Source organism: Pseudogymnoascus verrucosus, assembly GCF_001662655.1.
Source record: "Pseudogymnoascus verrucosus strain UAMH 10579 unplaced genomic scaffold scaffold_17, whole genome shotgun sequence".
Taxonomy (NCBI): domain Eukaryota; kingdom Fungi; phylum Ascomycota; class Leotiomycetes; order Thelebolales; family Thelebolaceae; genus Pseudogymnoascus; species Pseudogymnoascus verrucosus.
This window is the reverse complement of record NW_017263668.1, coordinates 276,246-300,446: the sequence shown is the minus strand read 5'-3', so window position 1 is coordinate 300,446 and position 24,201 is coordinate 276,246. Positions and strand designations below refer to the sequence as shown.

The 24,201-nt window shown below is 49.6% G+C and overlaps 7 protein-coding genes and 1 non-coding gene across 8 annotated transcripts; 5 read left to right on the top strand and 3 right to left on the bottom strand.

Annotated features, from left to right (window-relative positions):
* Positions 1–119: 119 nt before the first annotated feature.
* On the top strand, positions 120–1,012 carry VE01_04358 (uncharacterized protein; the record flags this gene model as incomplete). The annotated part of the gene is made up of 2 exons (XM_059463610.1): positions 120–300; positions 361–1,012. The coding sequence occupies exons 1-2, from the start codon at positions 236–238 to the stop codon at positions 1,010–1,012; spliced, it is 717 nt and encodes a 238-aa protein (XP_059319754.1). The 5' UTR covers positions 120–235.
* Positions 1,013–2,599: 1,587 nt separating this feature from the next.
* VE01_04357 (uncharacterized protein) lies at positions 2,600–4,409 on the top strand (the record flags this gene model as incomplete). Its single annotated transcript, XM_018273831.2, has 2 exons — positions 2,600–2,680; positions 2,749–4,409. The coding sequence occupies 2 exons, from the start codon at positions 2,600–2,602 to the stop codon at positions 3,997–3,999; spliced, it is 1,332 nt and encodes a 443-aa protein (XP_018131086.1). The 3' UTR covers positions 4,000–4,409.
* Positions 4,410–7,072: 2,663 nt separating this feature from the next.
* VE01_04356 lies at positions 7,073–7,189 on the bottom strand (the record flags this gene model as incomplete). The annotated part of the gene is made up of 1 exon: positions 7,073–7,189. It is a non-coding gene; the product is annotated as a tRNA-Met (tRNA).
* A 105-nt stretch (positions 7,190–7,294) lies between these two features.
* MDR1 (GTPase-activating protein) lies at positions 7,295–12,498 on the bottom strand. The gene has a single exon (XM_018273830.2). It carries the CDS (start codon positions 11,832–11,834, stop codon positions 7,791–7,793), a length of 4,044 nt encoding a protein of 1,347 aa, XP_018131084.1. The 5' UTR covers positions 11,835–12,498; the 3' UTR covers positions 7,295–7,790.
* Positions 12,499–14,406: 1,908 nt separating this feature from the next.
* On the top strand, positions 14,407–15,403 carry RPL39 (Ribosomal 60S subunit protein L39; the record flags this gene model as incomplete). The annotated part of the gene is made up of 3 exons (XM_018273829.2): positions 14,407–14,526; positions 14,860–14,960; positions 15,156–15,403. The coding sequence occupies 3 exons, from the start codon at positions 14,407–14,409 to the stop codon at positions 15,202–15,204; spliced, it is 270 nt and encodes an 89-aa protein (XP_018131085.2). The 3' UTR covers positions 15,205–15,403.
* A 1,219-nt stretch (positions 15,404–16,622) lies between these two features.
* Positions 16,623–17,330, bottom strand: VE01_04353 (uncharacterized protein; the record flags this gene model as incomplete). The annotated part of the gene is made up of 3 exons (XM_018273828.1): positions 16,623–16,970; positions 17,117–17,205; positions 17,267–17,330. 3 exons carry the CDS (start codon positions 17,328–17,330, stop codon positions 16,623–16,625), a joined length of 501 nt encoding a protein of 166 aa, XP_018131089.1.
* Positions 17,331–18,685: 1,355 nt separating this feature from the next.
* On the top strand, positions 18,686–21,469 carry SMP3 (alpha 1,2 mannosyltransferase). The gene is made up of 4 exons (XM_018273827.2): positions 18,686–19,302; positions 19,431–19,816; positions 19,890–20,017; positions 20,094–21,469. Exons 1-4 carry the CDS (start codon positions 19,194–19,196, stop codon positions 21,061–21,063), a joined length of 1,593 nt encoding a protein of 530 aa, XP_018131090.1. The 5' UTR covers positions 18,686–19,193; the 3' UTR covers positions 21,064–21,469.
* Positions 21,470–22,000: 531 nt separating this feature from the next.
* Positions 22,001–23,980, top strand: VE01_04351 (uncharacterized protein; the record flags this gene model as incomplete). Its single annotated transcript, XM_018273826.1, has 1 exon — positions 22,001–23,980. One exon carries the CDS (start codon positions 22,001–22,003, stop codon positions 23,978–23,980), a length of 1,980 nt encoding a protein of 659 aa, XP_018131087.1.
* Positions 23,981–24,201: the final 221 nt, after the last annotated feature.

The window sequence follows — 24,201 nt, the reverse complement described above, 5'->3', positions numbered from 1 at the left end:
AACTCAGGCGCCCCATTACCCTAGCGTGTCCTAGGAGTTTTGCACCTCCTGGGGTATCGGAGCATTGAGGTGGAATAACTCGAATCAATAAATTGTTTCTTGATACCGAGGCAAAATAACAAATACCGAGGTTAGAATAACTGCGATCTGTCTATATAATAGATGTGCTCACTTGGTGTTTGAAACAATCTCTTTATCATTTTTTTTCAAGTTGCCACCATACAGAGCGTCAGATATGGCAGAATTCTGGTCGGTTACGTGCCCGGGGCTCATACTCTGTATTAGGGCCCGTATATTTCAGTCAGTCGACATCCTTAGTTCAAAAGTACATGAGAAGCTTGTACTGAACCCCTTTCTCAGACACATATCAACCAATCGCTACAGCCGCCTGGGATTGCAAGCACTCTGCACCGCTGGAATCATATATATTTGCGGCAAAGCTCTGTCTAGGTTGATTCTGAACAACTGGACTTCGGACAAGTGGGACTGGAGGAGAGAAGTTGTTTTAATTACCGGCGGCTGCAGTGGGATTGGTGAACAGATCGCACGGAAATTTGCTGAACGCAATATCAAAGTGGTCGTACTCGATATTACGCCCCCAAAGGTCGCCATGCCCACTCTTGTTCATTTCTACAAGTGCGACATTACATCCCCAGAGACAATTCGCAGTACAGCACGACGTATTAGTGAGGATGTGGGCTGCCCGAGCATTTTGATCAATAATGCAGGTATTGGCAGCGCAAAACCTCTACTCGACGAAACAGATGAAGAAATTCGGCGCACTTTTGATGTCAACAATATTGCTCATTTTTGGGTAGTGCGTGAATTCCTTCCGCACATGATCAAACAAAACCATGGCCATGTAGTCACTGTTGCAAGCATGGCGAGCTTTGTGACGCTTGCATCGAATGTTTCATACTCTTGTACAAAGGCCGCGGCTCTGAGTTTTCATGAAGGCCTGGCACAGGAGCTTCGGCATAGGTATGATGCAAGGAAAGTTCGTACATCGTAAGTTACACTGGGCTGCTGATTGAGAAATTCCCCAAAGCTCATAATATTCTAGGATAATTCATCCAACATTTGTACGCACACCACTCATCCAAAAACAGGTTGAAAGTAGTTTGTGGAATTCACGGACTATAGAGGCTGACGCCGTTGCGGAAGCAGTTGTTTCACATATTGTAAAAGGGCAGAGCGGGCAAGTTTTCCTACCGGCAGGCTATGCTCTCGCGTCCTTGGTCAAAAGCTGCCCAAGTTGGCTCCAAGAAAGCATACGGAATAGCCAGTCGGAGGTGCTTCAAACTGAGTAGTGACGCAGTTATGCCATTCTGTAGGTATACCTGTTTATTAGACATTCATTAGAAAACATAGAAAACATTCTAGGCAGTAAATAAGTCGGCTAAAGAGCCCTACGTCGAGGGTAAGCCAAAGTGTTACAATCAATAAGCTTTTGATAAGCTATTAATCAGTTAGGTGACGTTTGGGGTTTATGATGGCCGGTCCTGTTCTCTACGGCTCTGGGGCTAGCTATTATAATCCAACATTTGAAAATAAGGGCCATAGCCATGTCTACACGCATGAAAATGTTTTAAGATGTTTTGGGCTGCTCCCCCCAGGTAACTCCTAACAATAGGGGTAAGATATGAGATATTGTCTCAAACATCCGAAGTCTAAGGCCGGGGGTCTTTCGGAGAATATTCTTACCGACTTGGAAGTCGGACAAATTGAGATTATTGAGCATATATCGAGTCAGGATGGACGGCAGCGGGTGGCAACTACGCTGTGAACTTAACTCTTGAAAATGATCTATTGGAAGCTAGGACTCTTTTGGAAACAAACCTCCGGAAACCCTATGACGATAGCGCACACCTTAGGCTCCGAATGGTTTAAACACCCAGACCGCAACCGGGGCCTGGCGCAACTGTTCCTCATATCGAAATGGCTAGTGTATATTTCCCCATCTTGTACCCTGCCAAGTCTGTTTGGCAGGTGTGCACATGCTCGCGATGTACGTATGTACATCAAGCGACACATCCCGTACGCCGCGTAATCCTTCTGTTCCTCGCCATATCCATGTATTCTTGAGGGTATCCTGGCTGGACCAGAAAGCTACGACGAGGGGAAGTGTCTTGAGGCAAGTTTGTGATTACCTTATACCATGTCATCTGTTACCGTCTGGTAAGACAGTGGAGTTTCAGAACATTTAACGGACATGCATAAGCTGTATAAACAGTAAATGTAATCTGATCGACTTGGAACATCTATTGTATCTAGTACCCTCGGACTACGCTAAAATGCTAGGGGGGTTGGTTGATTGATCTCGAGCATGGAATACCGCCACTGAATTAGCGCACGTGAGGCCTTTCACAATCTAGATTCTGGGTGAAAGTCGCTTCGCGAACTACTCGACTTACCATGGAGGTCTCACTACGCAGAAAGTGAATGGCCTTCCTCTCAGCGACCGGGTTGACGAAGTATTATTCTTCTACTTTTACCCGATATTGCCGGATGCCATCTAGTCGAGCGTGCGATCGTTGCCGGGTGGTCAAGGGGAAGTGCGTTTTCGAGGATAACTCGCGAGCATGTCTTCGATGCCGCCATGCACAAGAGAAGTGCGAAACCAGACGGCACCAATTGGCCCCAGGTCGTCGCCCAGTTCTTCGAGTCTTTGGAAATGGCTGTACGGAGCAGGTTTGGCGCAACAACTATTCAGCGTCTGAGGAGCTGAAGTGGGATTATTCCCCACAGGCGCCCCAAATCACTGGCAGCGCAGCAGCCTCCAGTTTCATCAGTCGTCATGTACGGCTGCAAGATCCAGCTACTATCAACTCCGCTGTGTCAAATTTGTTGTGCCGATATGCGGGTCTTGCCGATTCCTCAGTCGTGTCACTCCAGGGTTGCGCGTTAGACCTCCAAGAGTTCTATATGGCCAATAAGCAATTCGTTATCGGGCCTACATTTGTTCGCGAGTTTCATTCAACTTTGACAAGCATCTACCTCTCCTCGCCATTACTCCTGGAGCACACCTTTTTAGCTATCTTGGGGGCGTTGAGCGAACCCCACCACCGCAAATCGATGGTAGACCAAGTTTATGTAAAGAGGGGTGCCACAGGGCTAGAACAGCTCCGTACCACACACATCAATAGTATTCATGTTGCTGCTGGAATACTTCTTTTGGGACAATCCTTAGCAACCTTTGACATATTCACAACATGTATGGGGTCACATATGATATTGCGACACTCCCTCACTGGTGTGAAGCCATGGTACCCGGCGCTTTGCAGGGAGGAGTGGCTTCATTCCATTACAGCAACGCCGGTGTTGATGGATACGGTTGAGTGTCTTGTCAAAAGACAGATTCCAGTAATCAGGTTCGCCCCGGATCTGCACCGGGTTGATCGATTTGTCGGGATTTGCTCTTCCTTTCTACCTATTCTTTACGAACTTTGCGATTTAAGCAACGCAGCTAGTATGGCAGGCTCGGCAAGTGCATATGGGGAGGCAAGTGCATATGGGGACCCGGCTATATTTTTAGGGATCGAGGAGAAAGTCCGGTCATGGGAACCAACCATCCCGTCAGGCTTCGCAGAGAATTATTTCGCGTCGGAGGTTTTGATCATGCTCACCCAGGCCCGGGTGTATCGCCTCGCAGCACTACTGGTTATTCATCGTCTAAAAAACCCCTTTGGCGTCAATGATGAGATTGCTGAGGTATATGCAAATGCCATTGTCAGTGACTTTAAGCAATGCTCTACACAGCTGCAAGGCAAAACTACGATGCAAAACACCAGTTTTCCCCTCCTTGTAGCCATTCTAGAGGTTACCCGGGAATGCGGGGACGAAATTCTTGAAATGATACCTGGACCTGGAATATCTGTGGCCTACTTGACAAAATTTGTCACCTTTGTGAATTTCATTAGATCAGCTCGGGAGAATGGCTTTAGAGGACTGTGGTTTGACTTGGTTCCTAAGGGTCCAGAGATATGCATCTTACCATGATCGCCAATTTTCATATAGCCGACAAATTTTTGAATTATACTCATTAATGCTGCGGATACTAAACTCGGTAGAGTGATGCTCACAATGATATCAAGATGTCTTTTGATCTATGTGGATCTGTCTCAGAATGAAGCTCTTAAACTAGAGACGTGTTAAGAAATGAGGCAAGGTTTTAGACCACTGTTCGAAGAGATATATGATATGATAGAGCCATCATCACTGATATGGCATAACGGCTTAAGTATTGGCCTATAAAGCCTTGCTATAGCAATGGTCTCGTGACACTCGGAAGAGAAGCTGAAACCACCCCCGAGTAAAATGATTAATGGCGGTTGCATAACCTAGCTACAGGGCTTGAGATGCTGCGGCGCGGGCAAGTCTCAGGCACCAAATTAGTGTCAAAATTAGTGTAACATCACTACCATGTAAATAGCATTTCATACAATCGAAATATCACACGGAAGTGAAAAGACGAGCCAGCCAAGGAGTCACCGGGGCTATCGTAAAACAGGAAGTGGTGACAGTTCTACGTTTGCCTGCAACTAGAATCATATGTCATAATATAAATAATATAAACTATTGTCGTTCTCAAATTGCAATTCAAACTGAGGCTTGAGTTGTAGTTGTGGTTGCCAACTGTGGCTGATTATGTTGTGAGGCGTAGGTGGAGGGTAATTGGGTGGAGGGTAATTGGGTGGAGGGTAATTGGGTGGAGGATAATTGGTGGAGGATAATGGCTGGAGGTCGTTGGGTTTCAAGTACCCAAATACCATCAATATGAACTTCATTTACAATAAGAATCGAAGAATATCAACCGCTGAAGAAATAATGAGCTCTATGACGGACCAACGGCAACATCTCCCCAAGCCTGCATTAAAGCGACTGGTATCCCCGCCTTGGGTGCGATACGTCAGGTGTATCTAGGTTTTCAAGACGAGGGACGATAACGGTGCCACAGAGCATTTACGCGGTCGTAGTGGTTTACTTACGTGTGAGTCGCACTTTGCAGCATAAAGTTGAGGTGTGTGGTCCACAGCTGGTATCACCGGATGATGGCCAGCAGATTGCTGCTCTTTCAAATTGTGAGCCATTATTTCCGTCAACTTATTACCACTCTCACTCACAGCATAGATGGCAACCGGACGTGGGATTAGAGCCACAGTTGAATCCGCATCTGAGACGTAATCTTAGTTTCAGAGCGACGACGGTTTGCACCACGCCAACATCGTTAATGGCTCTCCTCACAACATCGTCAGCCACAATTGGCAACCGCAATTTGTCGCCCTTCGCCACGTGATCTTAACAGTTTTTGGTACACCTGCGGAATGTATTTAGTGCCGAATCTGGAATTGTGTGCTTATGACTAATACCGGAAATGCTCTTAGAGCCACTCTCGTCCAAGAAGTCAGCTACAATTAGCAACCGCAACTGCAACCGCAATTTAAGCCACAGTTTAAATCGCAATTTGAAAACAACAATAGTATTATTTATCTTATAACTGTTGTAGGTCCTACATTTTCCCCCTCTACCTTCTTGTCCTCATTCTTTGCCTTTTTGCTTATATAGTTTAAAGCCTTGCCCTTTATGTCTTATTCATTTTCCTTATTATCTTTACACTTCCGTTTCCTACTTATATAGTTTAAACGTAGTTCTTTAATATAATAAGCATTCTAAAAATAGGCTTAGGAGTCTAAAGCGTTTATAAGTAGTATGTAACATAAGGGATATAAACATTTCTTTTTTATACTAGTCTTAAGGTGTTTATTAATATAATTAAGGAGTATAGATTTTATTATCTATTACTATATCCTTTATAATAGAGAAAGGCTCTTATTACCTATATAGTATAGATAGTAACCTATAATAGTAAGCATATAGCAAAAAGTAAGAAGCCTATATCTTATTATTAGATTTTTAAGATACTATTTATAATAGTTATTCTAGTTATCTTTACTATAACTCCATTTATAATATGTATAATAGTACTTAGTAAATAGAAGCTTTTAGTTCGAAAGCTAGTAGGAGTATAAGCTAGGTTGTTAACTTTAGGTATCTTATAGCTTATGTTAGTAATAATTATATATATGCTTTAAGTACATTAGAAGACTTAGCCTAAATTAGTTAGCTTTAATTACCTTAGAATTACATCTTATGCTTACTCTACTATAATAGTTAGATAATTATTATAAGGGCATACTCTATTAACAGGCTATTTATCTAGTTAATATACTACTTAATTATTATTAATATATAAACTATATAGATCTTATAAAACAGCCTACCCTTCTTTACTCTATAGATCTTTAGTAACTAATAATACATTTGTAATATAATTGTGTTCTAGTATAAGGTAGTAGATTAAAGGAAACTTGCTAGTTAGTTTTAGTAAAGTTTTATTATCCTCTCCTATTTTCTTTAATAAGCCCTAACCTATAGTATTCCTTATATATAGCATTGCTTTTCTAACCTATAACTTATTTGTATATCTAAGGATCTTAGTACAATTAGAAGATAATAAGTATAATATAGATTAAACTTACCTTTAATCTTATTTACAACCCTAGTGTAGATTACGTAGATCTTTACATTATCCCTATATGTAAGGACACAGGGCACCGTATCACGATAAGTTGCATATGGGAGTGCGAGTCGGATAGGAGTAGGTACAATCCTATAGGTCTACTACGAAGGATACAAAAAAGATGAAGGGGAAACCCTCTGTTCCCCTTTCTTTAAATACCCGAAACCCCTCCGACTCAACCCTCTGTGTGCCTAAGGCTTCCTTACGCTATGTGCCTAAGGCTCGTAGTCGCGATTGAACCGTAACGGCCCCGAGTCTCTAGGGCGCCACGTGACGACCGTAACTGACCCGAGTAAGGAGGCCGCCTTACAGCACCGTCCTGAGTATTAATCCACTGAAAGCTTGAGATCAGTGGATTAGTAGTTGGGTGGGTGACCACCAGCGAATACCCACTGTTGTATGTTTTTTGCTATTTTTTTTTTTTTTTTTTGATATATTAATCTTAAATCTAAAAGGGGAGGAGGGCAAAAGGAAAGTTAACAAAAAAAAGATTGCTCTCGGCAAGGCTCGAACTTGCGACCTTTGGATCACCGTGACTGTTTATTTATTTCAGTAACGTCATATTCAACATATGAGACCAACGCTCTAGCCAACTGAGCCACGAAAGCTTGGTTTGGATTGGGTGGCGAGGAGGCGGAGGTTATCACGACAACTTCATTGAGAGGAGAGATGGAAGGGGCGCTGGTGGATGGGTGCGTTGTTGTTACGGAGGGATGTAGGTATTGGATAACTGGCGGGATTGGAATATCTCATGTCTAAAGCCGGCCCCGAAGGAGGAGTGGTGCTATTTTCCCTCACATCACACCGTACTAATGCGCGCTGTACATAGATCGCTGTCGTAGATACTTCTTCTTATATGATGTTTATGTTCCTATAAATATATATATACGATATGATGATATGCTAACATGATGACAATTAAAAAAATCCGTCCCCATCGCAGACGTTGTGCAGATGATGGTGTGCGTAACTGAGTTGAGCTTCCCCTTCCCTTCTTCCCCTGGCTTCGATGGCCGTGGTATCTCGACATTCATCCAACTCTCTCTCTCTCTCCTCCCTTATACAAAAAAAAATATGTGTGAACGCCAAACCATCTCTCTATCCCCCAAGACGGCCATGTAAAAATCTCCCCATCCATCCTCCCTACATCTCCCACATCTCCCACTTCCAAATCGAAATTATAATTACACAACACACATCAGGCAGACACCTAATTATTCCTCCCCAACTGCTGCAAATTAACCAACTCCGCATACCGTCCCGCCCGTTTCATCAACTCCCCATGCGTCCCCTGCTCCACCACCCTCCCCTGATCAAACACATAAATCACATCCGCCTTCTGAATCGTCGACAGCCTATGCGCCACCGCAACCGTCGTCCTCCCCTTCGCAGCCGCATCCAGCGCCGCCTGCACCACATGCTCAGACTCCGAATCCAGCGCTGACGTGGCCTCATCCAGCAGTAAAATCTTGGGGTCGCGAAGTAAGGCGCGCGCGATGGCGATACGCTGTTTCTGCCCACCAGACAACATAGAGCCTTTGCTACCGACGACGGTACCGAAGCCGTCGGGGAGGGACATGATGAAATCGTAGATATTGGCCTCGCGACACGCATGCTCGATTTCGGAATCAGGGACGTCATCGCGGTCTGCTCCCAACAAGATGTTATCCCTGATCGAGCCCTGGTAGAGCGTAGGTTCCTGGCTGACGAGGGCGAGGTAGGAGCGGTAATTCGCGATATTGAGCGTGGAAATCTCCTTCCCATCCACGAAGACACCGCCGACGAGGGGGTCGTAGAAACGCTCCAAAAGCGCGATGGTCGTGGATTTCCCGCACCCGGAGGCACCGACTAGGGCGACGTATTGGCCTGGCTTGACGGTGAGGTTTAGGCCGCGGAGGACGGGCTGTTCTGGGCGAGTGGGGTAGCGGAAATGGACATCGCGGAATTCAATCGTCCCATCCATAGACTCGAGGTGTTCTCCCTCAGTGGACCAGGAATCGATAGCCGGGACGCGATCAAAGAGGACCTTGAGGGCGCGGGCGGATTCCTTGGCCTTGCCCATGTCGGGGGCGAAGGAGAAAACGGTTCCGGCGGACTGGGCACCGAAGATAATGGAGGCGAAGCAGAGGAAGAATTGGAAGATTGTGTATTCCTTGTTGATGAGCAAAGTGCCTCCGTACCAGAACCCGAGGGCCATGACGAGGAGGGTCATCGATTGCGAGGCGGCGTAGAGGGTGGAGGAGTGGAGTGTGGATCTGAGGGAGACGCTTGCCTGCGAGGCGAGCTGCTCCTTGTATTTGTCCAGCACGTCGTTCTCGCGGGTGAGCGAAGCGACGGTGCGGATAGCTGATGTGGCTTCACACGCGTAACTAGCGGAGGACTCGTATGCCTTCTTCGAACGGCTCTGGAATTGCGCCAGGACCCAGAAGCGGAGGAAGCCGCAGCCGAGGAGGATGGGGATTGTAGAGGCGACGACGAGGGAGAGCTTCCAGCCGATTGCGATGGAGACGGCGAGGGCGGCGATGAGGGTCACGACGACGGTGAGAATCGTGCCCAGGGTGGCGCCGGAGAGACCGGCGATGTGCGTCGTCTCGGTCGAGAGGAAAGATGTCAGTGCGCCTGCGGAATTCTCGTCGCGGTCAAAAAAGGCGATGTCCTGGCGCAGCATGGAGCGGAAAGCCTGGTCGCGCACGCGGTGGACGAGACGCTCGGAGCAGAATGCGAAGGCCCACCCTTGGATGGCGAAGGCGATAAATTGCACGATGGCCAGCATGAGGTACATTAGACTCCAGAAGTTGGAGTCGCTGATGACCTGGGCGGGGGAGGAGGCGGTGGGCGCGAAGGAGAGGGTTAGGATTTGCTTGGCGAAGAAGACGGCTTGGGTGGGGTTGCCGCCACCGCAGATGATGGCCCAGAAGAGACCAACGAGCATGAGGTGCGTTTCTTTCTTGTTGAAGGAGGCGACGAGCTTGATGAGGGTCCAGAGGGAGTAGGTCTGCTCCCCTTCGGTAACGCGCTTCTGGAGGGCTACGCTGGATTGGGATTTCTCGGTCGCGGTGCGGTTCAGCTTGTTGGCGATGTTCTTGTCATCTGGGTCTTCGATGTAATCCTGTCCTGCGGTTTCGGAGATGTGGCGAGCGAGTTTCTCATCATCGGCGTCAATAGCTGCCTGTTCCTCGGCGGTGACGGCGTTGACAGCGGCAATCTTCTGCGCCTCGACGAGTCTGAAGTACGCGCCTTGAGCTTCCAAAAGTTGATCGTGGGTACCCTGTTCGATGATGCGACCTTCCTGCATAACGACGATATTGTCGGCATCCTTAATAGTAGACAGACGATGAGCGATAGTAATAGTAGTTCTCCCAGCAGCCGCGACTTCGAGTGCAGCCTGGACAACACCCTCAGACTTGGTATCAAGAGCAGATGTAGCCTCATCGAGGAGCAGAATCTTAGGATCCGAGATCATCGCGCGAGCAATGGCAATACGCTGTTTCTGGCCTCCACTGAGCAGGAATCCACGCTCACCAACATGAGTCTGGTATCCCTCGGGAAGACCTGTAACGAACTCGTGGGCATTGGCCATCTTGGATGCCTCCACAGCGAGCTCGGTCTTCTTCTCGAGACTCTCGTGCTCGTACTTGGTGCCGATGAGACCGTGGAGGATGTTCTCCAGGATAGTAGTGCCGAAGAGGACGGGCTCCTGGGCGACAAGGGAGATGTTGCTGCGCAGCCACTTGAGGTTGAGCGTGCTGACATCGTGGCCATCAAGGTACACGTTACCCTTGACGGGATCGTAGAAGCGCTCGACGAGACCAACAATGGTACTCTTTCCGGAACCAGATGCGCCAACGAGAGCGGTCTTCTTACCAGCTGGGATCAAAAGGCTGACGTCCTCCATAACGGTGACTTCAGGGCGCGAGGGGTAGATGTGCTTGATATTGCGGAGCTCGACGGTTCCCTCAACGTGCTCGAGCTTGATTCCCTTATCGTCCGAGGAGTCCAGCGGAGACACGCGATCGATAGTGTTGAAGATCTTTGCAGCAGCAGACGTAGCAGTGGTGAAAGCCTGGATGTTAGGCGCGACGTTTCCGAACGAGAAAGCACCAATCATGATAGCCAGCAGGGTCGTCAAAATGTTGCTGAGCGCCGTCTCGCCGTTAACGATCATCTTGGCGCCCTGCCAGAAAGCAAGACCGTAGTTGAGATACACGATACCCATCATGCCTCCGATCATGAACCCGAGAATGACCTTGACCTTGTAACCCCACTTCTCGGCCTCGGCGAGATGCAGATCGTACTGCCTGGCCAGCTTGTCTTGTGTGCCGAAGGCGGTCGCATTGCGGATGGAGCTGATGACCTCCTCGGCGATGGTGCCGCCCAGGGCGTACGACTCGAGGGATTTCTTGTTATACTTGACGATGAAGCGCGACAGGCCGCCCATGAGGAAGACGATCGCAAAGACCGTGGAAGACAGGATGAGAGTGAGTTTCCAGTACTTGATGAAACCAATGACGAAGGCCGTGACGAAAGTCGCCACTGCCGCAAGGGTGAGGCCGACCTTCTCAGACATACCGTCCTGCACCAGATTCGTATCCGCCGTGATGCGCGTGGTAATCTCACCGGCACCAAGCTTATCGAAGAACCCAACATTCTGCCTCATACACGCCTCCAAATAGCGCTCTCTGATCTTCCCGCTCATATGCTCTCCCGTATAGATAAACCCGACCGTGAAGATGTAGACCGTAACGAACTCGGCGACGGCGATATAGATAAAATACAAAACATTGTGTGAGAGAATCCCCTTGAATTCCTCCTTGGGGATCGACCCGAGGAAGAGGCCCTGGAACTGGCCCGCCAGGTTACCAAAGACAATGGTCATGAGAGGCAGCGCCGCGCCGGCCGCGATGGCGCAGACGCAGCTCAGCGCGATGATAAGCTTGTCGTTGAAGGTGGCATAGCGGTACAGGGTCCAGTATGTGGAGGTGACGACGGGAATATCGACCTGTCGCTTCAGGATCTCAGCCTCGTCGGCTGGCAAGTGGCGGAAGGGATCGTCGTCCTCGTCCTTGACTTTAATGACATTGGAGTCGAGTTTCTTGAGGTCGGCCTCGTCCTTGTGGGCAGGCGACCCGGTCTCCTTGTTGTCGACGGCCTTGCGGTAGTTGGCGCTCTCGACGTCGTCGGTAGACGAGTCGCCGTTTGTGGAGGGGGTGGCTGTCGGGACCTCGAGGTCTTTTTCGGAGGGGTGAGACCCCATGGCTGCAGCAGCGTGGGGAGCGGTGGCACCAGCTCCTGTGCTGTGCTTTTGCAGTGTGTGTTACGCTCTGAATGAAGAATGAAAAAGTCTCAGACAGACATGGAGATTAGAAGTAGAAGCAAGGAGCGCCGTATTATGTTATAGCCGGTTTGCACACGCGGTTCGGTATTCAACCGTGTCGTCGTTCGTGTGGGGTAAATTATTTATGCAAAAGCGTATAGTAGAAGAAGAGAAAGGGACAAAGAGCAAGAAGAGGGAGAGGGCACGATAGGTATATATGTGACAAGCAAAGTAGAATATGGAGATAGGGTACGGAGGTAACCCAAGATTTAATTAGATATGCTACGGAGTTTGGGAGGGGTGTGGTTGTTTTGAGTGGTTGTTATTATGTATGACAGTTGTTTTTTGCCTCTGTTGAGAGACTGTCCATAACTTTCTTCGCCGGAGCTTGATGCGTCCGCTCGGTGGGGTTATACATGCGAAGTATGCGAGGGATGCGAGGTACGAGGGTGACGCCGGGTCCGAAGTACGAGGGAAGGGAGAGAAGAGGCGGTAGAAGATACAAAGGGTGGGTTTGGTATGGCTGCTATAGCTGTTTCCATACATTAACAGGCCAACCACGCGTGGCGCTTGTTGCGACTACAGCCACTACAGCCACGCCAACCAGCTAAACAACCACTGAGCATCTCTCGGGTGTTGGATATCCCCCGAGAAAAATGCTTACTTTAGGGTGATATACCATGTACTTTTCCCATTGCGACGCATCCAAGCCGTCGTCAGTCACTATACTAAACCTAGTCGCAAATAAAAACGGGATTTATTCATAACTCTTACCACCGACCGTGCATAAAAAGTTAGGCAGACGTGGGATACCATGCAAAAAGGGTAGGTATGGTACGGAGTTGGGAGGGATGGGATGGGTATGAGTACTGTATCATTTCCTTTTGCCCCACACTACTTTACTCTAGAACTCTAGAAGGAGGAGTCCAGTCTGGAACTTTGACACAGCGTTTATTTTGGGATTGGATGGGATTGGATTGGATTGGATTGGGAGTTGTTGATTGTGTTGTGGTGGTAGGGGATATGAATATCAATTGCTTCAACAGTCTCTTGAAGACGACACCGAGACGACGAGTGGCATACACCTGCTATCAACCACACAAATCCCCCACCACTCTGTCACCACTCTCTTACCTCTTCACCATCCTGCACCCTCTCCTTCCTTACTTCCCTTTACTGCTGCCTTCCTCCTCTCCTCCACCCCTCTAAGCGACACCCACCCAGCCAGCGACGACGGGAGATTCCCCAGTCCCATTCCCAGTCCCTCCTCCACTACCCACTCTCCTCTATCAAAGCCACCAAAAAGCGGGACCACGCCGCGACCCAAGCTTACCAATTCCAGCCCTCCTCGTCGTAGCGCCCATCGTACTCTCTCGGATCGTCTCGCACTCCGCACCCGCGACTGGTACGTCCGTACGTACGTAATCACCACCGTCGACTAAACCAAGCCTTTCGAATCTCATAGGGGGGTCGGATCGGTGGTGGTGTAGCTGCTGGCTGGCTGGATCATCGTCGTCGTCGCTGGTTGTAACGGTGATATCCAGATAGTAGTACAGACAGTACCACAGTATGTATGTACTATACAGTAGTAATTACTGCTGTGACGGCTGTCGGGGCGTGCATACCGATGCGACACAACTTACAGTTCCAGTCACAGCTTGACCGCATCACCTACAGCACCTGCCCTCCCGTCCCTCGCCTTCCTCCCCAAATCCCACAGCGCACAACGCCCTACCACATGGGTTGTAGTAACATAGTCACCGTGCTGTCCGCCGTACCATCCATCCTCGTTCCCTATCCAGCCTCACCCGAGAGTACTCCCGCCGCCGTTATCAGATGTATATATGCATATATGCATGTATATCCACGCTGACCACAGCACTTCCACATTCATCCGTATTCCTGTCAGCACCGTCAGCCTCTATATCCATTCACATCCCTATCCCTATCCATACCCAAGCTCCCCATCCATCTATCCAACCACTCACCACCCCTCCTCACCACGCCGGCCCCCATCACCTCTCGGACCCGGCAAGGCCCCCCAGACCACCGAGAGTAAGCTCTATCTCTATCACTATGACTGAGTGAGTCCGCCGTATGAGTCTTCCTTCCTTGACCTTCCCTCTCTCACCGACCTCCCAGGGATGACCAAACAATCCCAGCAAGTACCAGCGACATCACCACGCGCCAACGCTGTCATCTCACAGAGGGATCCACGCGGACATTGCGATAGGGGTGTGGTGGCGTCGGCCGAGGAGGGGTGCCAAGGCCCGGGTTTGTAGGGGTGTTGTTCGGGTCCGAAGTGTTGCTACCACCTCCGTAGATCATGTGATTACGTATTAAAGTGATGATAGCTCCGTTGGAATTCAGCGAGGGTTTCGCTTATGTAATGCTACTTGGCACTAACACCGAACCCAAGAAGTTTTAGGGTGGGTAAACCACGTGACATCCACCCTCCAAGCCAAGCGAAAACGGCTTAGGTAAGATACGTTAGAAAACAGATTAGGGCACCATGCCCTGCGCGCCAAAAATTGGAGGTGTGTACCGCTTGTGGGTTAACGACGAATTTGAAGAGATTCTTTTTGAGGATTATCGACAACCACCAACGACTCGACAATCATTCAAGATGCCGGTATGTGATGTTTACTTTTCCTCTCCTGGAGGATGGATGGGCGTGTGTGATGGGATGCGATGCGATGGGTGTGATGAGTGCGATGGGTTGCGAATACTACGACAGCGACCGAGAGACAGCGATATTGATGACGAGCGACCTGCGATCGAACTTTGAGGCTCCAGCAAACGACTCCAACAACACCCACTGCAGCGACCATCACACCTAATACAGCGACTATCACACCCGTCTTCTCGCACGCACCGCATCGCATCCATCGCACCACCAAACCGAGACAGAACGAAGGAAGGAAAACACGAGAAACAGAACAACAGCTAACACATTCCCCCCCAGAGCCACAAGTCTTTCCGCACCAAGGTCAAGCTGGCCAAGGCCCAGAAGTCCAACCGCCCCATTCCCCAATGGATCCGTCTCCGTACCGGAAACACGATCAGGTAAATCAACCTTCTCCCCGTTGTCTCCCTCTCCCCTCCTCCTCATTTCCCCTCCTTCCTCCTATCGCCTAGATCCCCTAGATGGGACGGGCGGTGGAGGGAGGAGAGGAGATTGGAAGAGGGAGTAGAGGTGATGATAAAAGCCATTACAGCCTGCGTCCGCAGGCGCCCGAACAACTGCTGATTACCTCACAGGTACAACGCCAAGAGGAGGCATTGGAGAAAGACCCGTATTGGAATCTAGACGACTCGCTCTCTGGTTTCTGATACACCCCACCACCGACGAACATCCTGGTCACGAACACACGACGACTACGAAAATGGGTTGCTATTGATTGAGAAAGGATCTTTGCAGGCGGGATGGTTCGGTCGGATTGGTTGGGGGAGGGGATAAGGTGGATAGCATGAGATCAATGGATTGCTGATGCACGAATTTTCTGCCAAACTGTATGAGTTTTTTTGAGAGTGAGAGGGTGTGATGTGTGATGTGTATGTTGGGGATGGATGTGTTAACCCAGGAACGAGAGTTGCCGTCCTCGATATTGGTATCAAGCGTGATGGGTATGATGAAGTATGCCATGCAAGCCCTCATGAATCTCTACCCACGAACAAGATATACTCCCTTTATCCCCAATCGAGTACTATCGGACTTTCTAACATTTCCTTTCTGCTCTCGATCTCACCCCCACCCAGCCCTCCCTCCCCAATGGAAGCGCTGTTCCGGAAGCCTGTGTACAAACACATTCCGGAACGTCCTTCCCACCCATCACCCCGCCGTACATTACTCCGGGTTCTTCACAATGCGTGACGCGCATCTACCCCGTATCCATCGAACCTTACTTCGACCTCCCTTCCTCAACCTCCGCCAACCCCTCTTACCCCACTGCCTATCTCGCAGCCCTTCTGGGAAATAGAGGTTGAGAGAGAGACAGACACCCCACTCCAGCCAAATCCAGCGCTGCTTCGATATCAAGAATTGAGGCTGTGTGGTGTAGGTAACTGTGGATAAGTAACACGCCTTCTCAAGAATTCCTCTCTTCACCAACAGCTTGGGATATATATTTACCAGAAGCTCAGGCTTGGAAGGGGTCATATGGATGGCACGAGTTACAGCCCACTTCCCCTCAACAGTATCAACTTCACCGACAGAAATCACATCAGCACATACAGAGCATTAAAAAAACATCTTCATTCAATTCTCCCACCCCGCCATCACCCCACCGCTGCTCTCAAATCTACCCCACCCCCACCTTCATATTTCACCTAATCTTCTACGCATCCCCGCAAAGCCGAAAGTAACGAGAGACAAGAGCATCGCATCACACAAGCAAAAAAAAAGCGAATCCATCTTTTCCAAACCCAGCATGCATCCCGTACCTTCAGCAAAAAGCAGGGCGAGAGAGAAAGGGAAAAGGGCGAAGAAACGGAGGAGTGCGTGAGTAGGCGGAGCAGAAGTGTTGCGTGAGAGCGAGGTGTGGTGAAGCGAGAGGTAGGTAGGTGAGTTCGACCGCTGATGTCGAGGGTGAATGAAGGTAGATAAGTAAGGTAAGGTTCGTATCATCATTGCCAGGATATCCGGTGTACAGGGCGAGAGATCAAGTAGCCCAAGCCGCAAGCCACACTTCCCCCTCCCCCACCACCATCCTTGTCCAACCACTCCATTTAACGATCCTCAGCCCACTCATTCTCCCTCCTAATCTGATCCTCCTCCTCAGGCGTGAAATCATTCGTAATATTAAACGTCTTCCTAATCTCCTCGGGACTCTTCCCCTTAATCATATTCGCCACGGTCTTGCAGCCGACGTCGAGGAGGGGCTTGATGTCCAGGTAGTTGGAGGCGAGGATGATCTCGAAGAGCATCTCTTGGTCGACTTGCATGAACTTCTGGTCCCACTCTTCGATGTCGGTCGTCTTCTTGCGGGAGTCGGAGTCGTCGTCGGCGGAGGCGGGGGGGTCGTCTTTGTGGTGCTCGCACCATTCGATGACCTTTTTGAGGACGGATTCGTTGACCTGGTTGGTGTGTTAGTGGGGAGGGTTTCACTTTCTTGCGGTGGGAAGAGAGCTCTGTAGTGGTTTGGGGGCGGGGGAGTTCGAGAGTGCTGGTGGGGGTGAAGTGGAAATTGTGGCGTGAGTGAGGCCGGAGAGATAAAACGTACGTTGGGAATAGGCACTTCAGCACCAGCAGTCTCTCCAAGATCCTCCATCATGTTGACGATGAGCATAGAGCGCTCGGCGACCTGGCGCTCTAAGGCGGGTGGGTTAGCTGTGTTTCACTTGGACCACGGAAGGCTGTGGGCTAGACTCACTGACAACGATGGGGACGCCATCGTTGGAGATGAGGGTGATGGTGTTTGGGCCTTGATCAGCCATAGCGATGGAGTTCAGTTGTGAGTTTCTTGGTGTAGTTGTAGTGGGTGAGCGATGGTAGGTGAGGATTGAAGCTGTTGTTGGTGTTGTAGTTGGCTTCGGCGTTGGTTGGGGTATTTGTATGATAAGTTGCCTGGAGGTGGTGAAAGGACGAGAGGTATGACGGGTAGTGATCGGTGTGGGGTCGTTCGTGGTTGCCTCACAAAAGCCGCAGCGCAGCCTGGGCTAAGCCGCGTTTGGAGGGGCTCGGCTATTTTTCTTTGACGCGGTGGGAGGGTGGATTGGGTGGTAAGGCACGGGTAGGCAAGCGCCAAGGCTAAGTTCTTTGTGTGGAGGGAGTGAATAAAGGGAGGGGCTTCTTTAATGATCATGAATTCATATGGAATGATAGGTTATAGTTTGTAATTCTTTCTGGTTCCTTTGATTTCTAGGTAGAATGAAGGGGAAGTTTGTTGTCTGATATTTTTAGGCGATGGTGTCATGTTAATGTCAGCTGTTTATTTGTCACAAAGACTCATGAATTTTGAATTTCGTATTTTTATATTTCGACAAATAATAAAAAAAATCAAAAGGGTAAAATGCAAATAAATCGTCTGATCTTCTAGAATTTATGATAACCTCACTCTCACTCCCCCAGATTTTATCTCGGATATTAAAGTCCATAAGTCATGTCTCACAGGAAATGAGATAAATGAGACAGTCCTCAACAAATTCCCACACGGACCCTGCTTCCCTGCTCCCCGCTGTCTCTCAGCCTTTCGTTTGCGGAGTGCAAAATTGCAAATTTCGCCGAAAGCAGCGACCCCGTCAAAGCGATAAATCGTATTATGGGGTTTATATTGGTCGCAAACAAACAGTCTGATATTTATCAGCGTCTTGTTCTCCACTATCCCATCCCCATCGTACATCGCCTTACTGATCAGACGGGAAAGAAAGCGAGATGGTGCAATAATAGTGGCAATTAATGGAAAGTCCGGACTGGACCGCACAGTAAGCAACCGCTACTCCGGACAAAGCGTAGCCTTGCATATCGAACCAACAGAGATAAGAGATATGGCCACGTACAGTTGCATATACTCTATTGGAATTCATTCCTCGATAACAAATCACTACAAAAAGAGATATTAAACACCATCAAAAGAGAGCATCATGGCATATAATTAATGCAATAACACTGTACAAATAAACAATAAATGATAAATTACCCCAGCCTACATACACATCCTCACCATCTCTGTTTACTCTCCATCTCCCCACGATCGACGCGACGCGACCGAAACAACCTCTCCTCCTCTCCTTTCCGTTCCCACTTCCACCATTCCCACTACCATCCCCATCCCCCCCCATCACCCCCATCACCCCCATCACCCCCCCCCCAAAACTAGAGTAGCGGCCGTTCCCAGTAAGCAAACCCCCGTCAGCCCGTCATCCCAGGCACGTTCCCAAAGCTTCTTCCCCCCCATCCTATCCCATCCCCTGCCAAATTCACCAAAAAAAAAGAAGGGGGGGAATAGATAGTAGCCCACACCCAGACGAGACCGAGCCAACCCCAGAAAAGCGAAAGCGCGCCCGCGCCTTTATTATTATCATCATCATCCCCCCCCATCTCCATCTCTATCCCAACCCAAACCGACACTCACACCAAACACACACGAATCATCAACAGCTTCACGACCATCCCTTTTCGCCCTCGCTGCTGCTTGCTGCTCCCGCTCGCAAATCCCCAGGTCGCACCCATCACCAATGTTGGCCACCGCCAGCACATCGCAGTTGCGATCTCGAACCACCCACCGTCACTGCGCCGCCGCGTAGTAGACCGAAATATCTACCCCGACCACCACAATCACACACACAAACCGCGCAACGATGTGGCGTCGCGCATACCTGCTGCTGGCGCTGGTGCGCCTATACTTTGCGCTGTCGCCCAGCTATCTGCATCCCGATGAGAACTTTCAGGGGCCCGAAGTCATCGCTGGTATGTCTTCAATTTTCGCAGTTCAAGTCCGCGGCCATCCGGATATCCCGGAAAGAAAGCGCCCCCTTTTCCCATCTGTCATCGTCGGCGTGCCTCCGTTCTATCCGCTAACGCACCCCGTCTCACAGGCCAGATATTCAGCTACCCCGTCAAACTGACCTGGGAATTCACATCCGAAAACCCGATTCGAAGCGTCTTCCCCCTCTGGCCTGTCTATGGCCTGCCTATGCTGCTGCTGAAGTGGATATGGATTGGTAATGGACAGGGTGGGGAGGTGACGCCCGCGGTGGTCTTCTGGACGCTGCGCGTGCTCATGTTCCTGCTGAGTTTCGTGCTGGAGGACTGGGCTATCCATGAGCTGGTTGGGAAGCCAAGGCATAGGAGTTTAGTGATACTACTGGTCGCATCGTCGTATGTGACGTGGACGTTCCAGGCGCATACGTTCTCGAATTCGTTGGAGACGATTTTGGTGGCGTGGAGTCTGGTGCTGATACAGAGGATTGTGGATGATAAGGTATGGACTTCCTGGGGCACATGTGGAATACGCATGGGAGGATGGGAAGTACACAAGCTAACGGGTCTTACAGCAGCGGACATCTCCTTTCGCATCTGCGTTGTTGGCTTTCTTGGTCGTCTTTGGATTCTTCAATCGGATCACATTTCCCGCATTTCTGTTCATCCCCGCGTTTCGTTTGATACCCCATTTCGCGCGGAAGTGAGTCCCCCTCCCTCCCTCCCCTTCCCCCCTCCCACCATCCCCTTCATCCGCTAACCCTCCTCCCCCCCAACAGACCCCTCTCCCTCCTTTTCATGGTCATCTCCGGCCTCTGGACCCTCTTCTTCGCCATCGCCATCGACACCGAATTCTACGCCCGCACCCACCCCGTCACCTGGTCCACCCTCTTCACCCACCCCATCATCACCCCCCTCAACAATCTCCGCTACAACCTGGCCACCTCCAACCTCGCCCTGCACGGCCTACACCCGCGCTACACTCACCTCCTCTTCAACCTCCCGCAGCTCCTCGGCCCGGCATTCCTGCTGCTCTTCTTCCGCCCCCACGCGTCGTTACGCTTATACTCCGCCATCTCAGGAATCCTCGTCCTGTCGATATTGCAGCACCAGGAAGCGCGCTTCCTCATCCCCACCATCCCCCTAATCCTCTCCTCCATCCGCCTGCCAGCGAAGAAATCCCACCTCAAGATCTTCGCCGCCGCCTGGCTGGTATTCAACATCATCTTCGGCGTGCTAATGGGCTCCTACCACCAAGGCGGCGTAGTCCCAACACAATTCCACCTCGCCAACATGGAAGACGCCACACACGCTCTGTGGTGGAAAACTTACTCCCCCCCCGTCTGGCTACTAAACGGGAAAAACGAAGTCCTCACCACACACGACCTGATGGGCATGCCTGGTGCCAAGATGATCGAGGAGCTGCGCGCGCTGGCGACGTGTAGCTCCCCCTCATCATCTGCGAACTCTAAATCGTCGGGGAATAATAATAACAATGCGACGGGGACGTACCTCGTTGCGCCGTTGTCGGCGAGTTACTTATCAGAGTATATTGCTGAGAATAATGGGACGAAGGGGGCCCTGAGGTTCGAGGAGGTCTGGAGGTATAGGATGCATCTTAACCTTGATGATTTGGATTTCGGGGATGATGGGGTCTGGCCGACGCTCAAGAGGGTGGTGGGGAGGAGGGGCTTGGCGACGTGGAGGGTTAGTAGGGATTGCTCTTCCTCCTCGGGGTGGAGGAGTTGAGCTGGGTGGTGGGTTGACCTTGGCGGTTGCTGTGCGAGCGAGCGTGCGCTGATATCTCATCTCATCTCATCACCATTTTTTCAGCGCGTTCGTATTGTCACTGCGAGGTTCGAGCGCTCATTTCGAGGAGAGGGGACTACAGCCAGGTGTAGAGAAACTGGTCGAGGGGGAGGGGGAGGCGCGTATTGGAGTACAGCACAATACGGGATGTGAGACCAGACCATATATATTTGGGTACACCGCGTCAGAGCCGGGGGTTGGCCGGTGTCGTAGCACGCATGGCTACGTTAAACAGCTGCTGCTGCACCGCGCATTGCATGCATGTTATGTATGCGGGTGAGCGAGCGGTGACACGGAGATATATAATGGTTCCGTGATAATTAGATTTTTTAATACGATGGGGGATGGGGGACGGATGGGGGGAGGGGGGGTCTTGGCATAGATAAAATATGTGGTGGTGGATATTTGGTTGGGGGGGGGATATTTGGAATTTTTAGTAATGTTAGCTTCTGCTTCAGCTCAGGAGGTTGGAGATGTGTAGAGTGTACGATTATGTATGTGTATATCAAATCATAGAAGGTTGTTGTTGTGTGGGTTATTGTTTCTTCAGCTTGTGCTCGTAAACGCTGCGATTATATGTAGTCTACACTAACTGCACATTGTGCGCTAGGTTTCGTGAATTGGCAATAAGTAATATCTCACCCTGATGTCTTTAAAGATCATGTTCGTAAATGAGTTCACGATGCATTGAAGATTTGACTCATGTGTTTCAGACTGTGTGGCCCACGTGACGTTGTAGATCACTCGATGAGCTGAGGCGGTCTATGAAGGTTGCCTGTTATAAAATCACTCTCTCTCGGCATTACACATTTATTTCCATAAAAGTTGCAACAAATGTGGAGTACTTCGCAAAGCAATCCGTCATAAATAGCTCGAGATGCCAGCCAACTCTAACATGGGTAATGATCGCGTTGCCCACTGGATAGAGACTGGAACGAACAGGTTTGAGGCAAGCTTTATTCCTTCCGATAACCATTCCTCATATTATAAGAACGAAAGCAACGGAGGCACAAGCACCCCACCAAACAGCAGTATTAGCAGTGGCTTCGCTGAGGAGGACCAAGCTGCTGATGATTTACTACACGGATGTCAGGATGATAAAGTGATTCCAAGCGCTGAGGATATTGAGAGGACCTTTTGGAGAGGTGAATCCCAATGGCGAGAGTGCCTTGGTCTTGCAGAACAGCAACAAACTCTTAGCATACCCGGAAGCCTGGGTGTTTTGGGGTTAATAAAGGGGGTCCCACCTCTACCTTCTGGACTTCGTGGCTTGAAGGCAATTAGGGGCTACCCGATGTGGAAATTTCCACACCTCGAGTCAGATGATATGCAGAGCTCTATGGATGATGTTTCTAAGCCTGGCACTCTAGCAACCCTAGATGACTCTGATGTGACGTGGCAGCCAACCTCACCTCCCAAAGTCGATGAAAGGCGTGGCAACGAGAAAACATTCAGGTTCTCTATTCCGGAGCCGACGAGATACCAGTTCATAAAAGAATGCAATCCCAACGCTAAAGTGTCACCTGCCCCTCCTTCTAACGGCATTTCTATACTCATACAATGCATCTCTTATTATTTCTGTGCAAAACTCCTCGAGATGCAGGGGCGGAAAGTCAAGTTTACTTCTCAGGAACCTTCAACAAGCCATCTAGGCTGCTCAGAGAATGACAAAATACTCCTCGACTTACGTTACGCATCCCCAGACCTTGTGTGTTGGCTATCTATCCTTCTCGCACCCAATTCGCGTTGGATGATGAAGCCTATTCCACCATGGGCATTGGTATATGAAGGAGTAAACCGTTTCGACATTCTTACTAGTCCAACATATTCTTCCCCAGAATGGGGTACATCATCGTCTTCGGAAAAAGCGGCAAGCTTTATTTCTGAACTTTGCGCGTTATTTGGACTTGATGACCAACTCGACGCTGCAGTTTCTGCAACAATCATGCTGCCTTTCTACAATTTTAGAAAATTAGCAGCTACACTACCTGTTCCAATACTTCTGCAGCGCAGTCATCCGAAACATGCTCACTACCCATTCCGCCAATATTCAGAGCAGATATCTCAACTCATGACTATCAGTATTGGCCCTAGGCTAATAGGATCGAGTCTTTGGAGTGTCTTCTGGGAATCAGGCATTGATTGCAACGTTGTTAGTGCTTGGCTGTCCTCAATTCATGAGGTGATTAAGCCTGTGCTTGAATCTCAAGACACAGAATTACTTATCAAAATGTTTATGTTATATCGCCCCCAGCAAGCGCCGCTCTGGATGGGCGTTCTTTGGCTGGGATCTTCAGACTGGGCTGGCATGGTTGAATCCTATCTTACAACTTTGGAAGAACAACCGCAATTTACTCGTGCGTCACAACCTGATCTTGTTACTGCCGCGTGGCTTGGCTGTAAGCAGTCGTTTTTAGATGAAGTTGGACTAGGCTGCTATGAGGAGAACGGCACGAGGATGCTATCTAATAGTGATCTTGCCCGCCTTCGTTTCAACTATCGTTACCTTGCGAATGCAGAGGAGTTGCCATATGGTTGGCAGCCTTTCGGGAGTACATTAGCCAAGGAGATTGAACCGGAGCTACATCAGTACTTGGATCTCTGGCATGCCCGAGAGTACCACGGTTGGGTTTGGATTCTAGGAGATGAGAAGCGATGTTTTCATTCGTATGTGATTGACAACACTCAAGCACAAGAGATGCCGGATATAAAACACACTTATGGAATAATGACTAAGCTCCCGCCGATCAAATCTTGCCCTTCTAGAGAAGCTACATCTCGAGTGTTAGCATGGGCATCAAGAGATGCCTGTGGCGACCAGATCAATCTACCAAACCATCCATGGTTAAGCGACTAATATTCGACTCGAAGTAAATATGGCTTCGAGACAGGGCTGATTTCGAAAGATATAAGTAGATCCCTGTAGTCGAGCCATTTTCGAGGCTAATACGAATCGGTCCCCCGTGATCCAAGCTAGTGTATGTATGGTAGCAAATCACGCTTCAAGTGTAGGCGTTCTAGGTCAAACGGCCACCTTCCTTCACGGAGGCATCGGACTGCAACCTCGCAGCGCCCCAG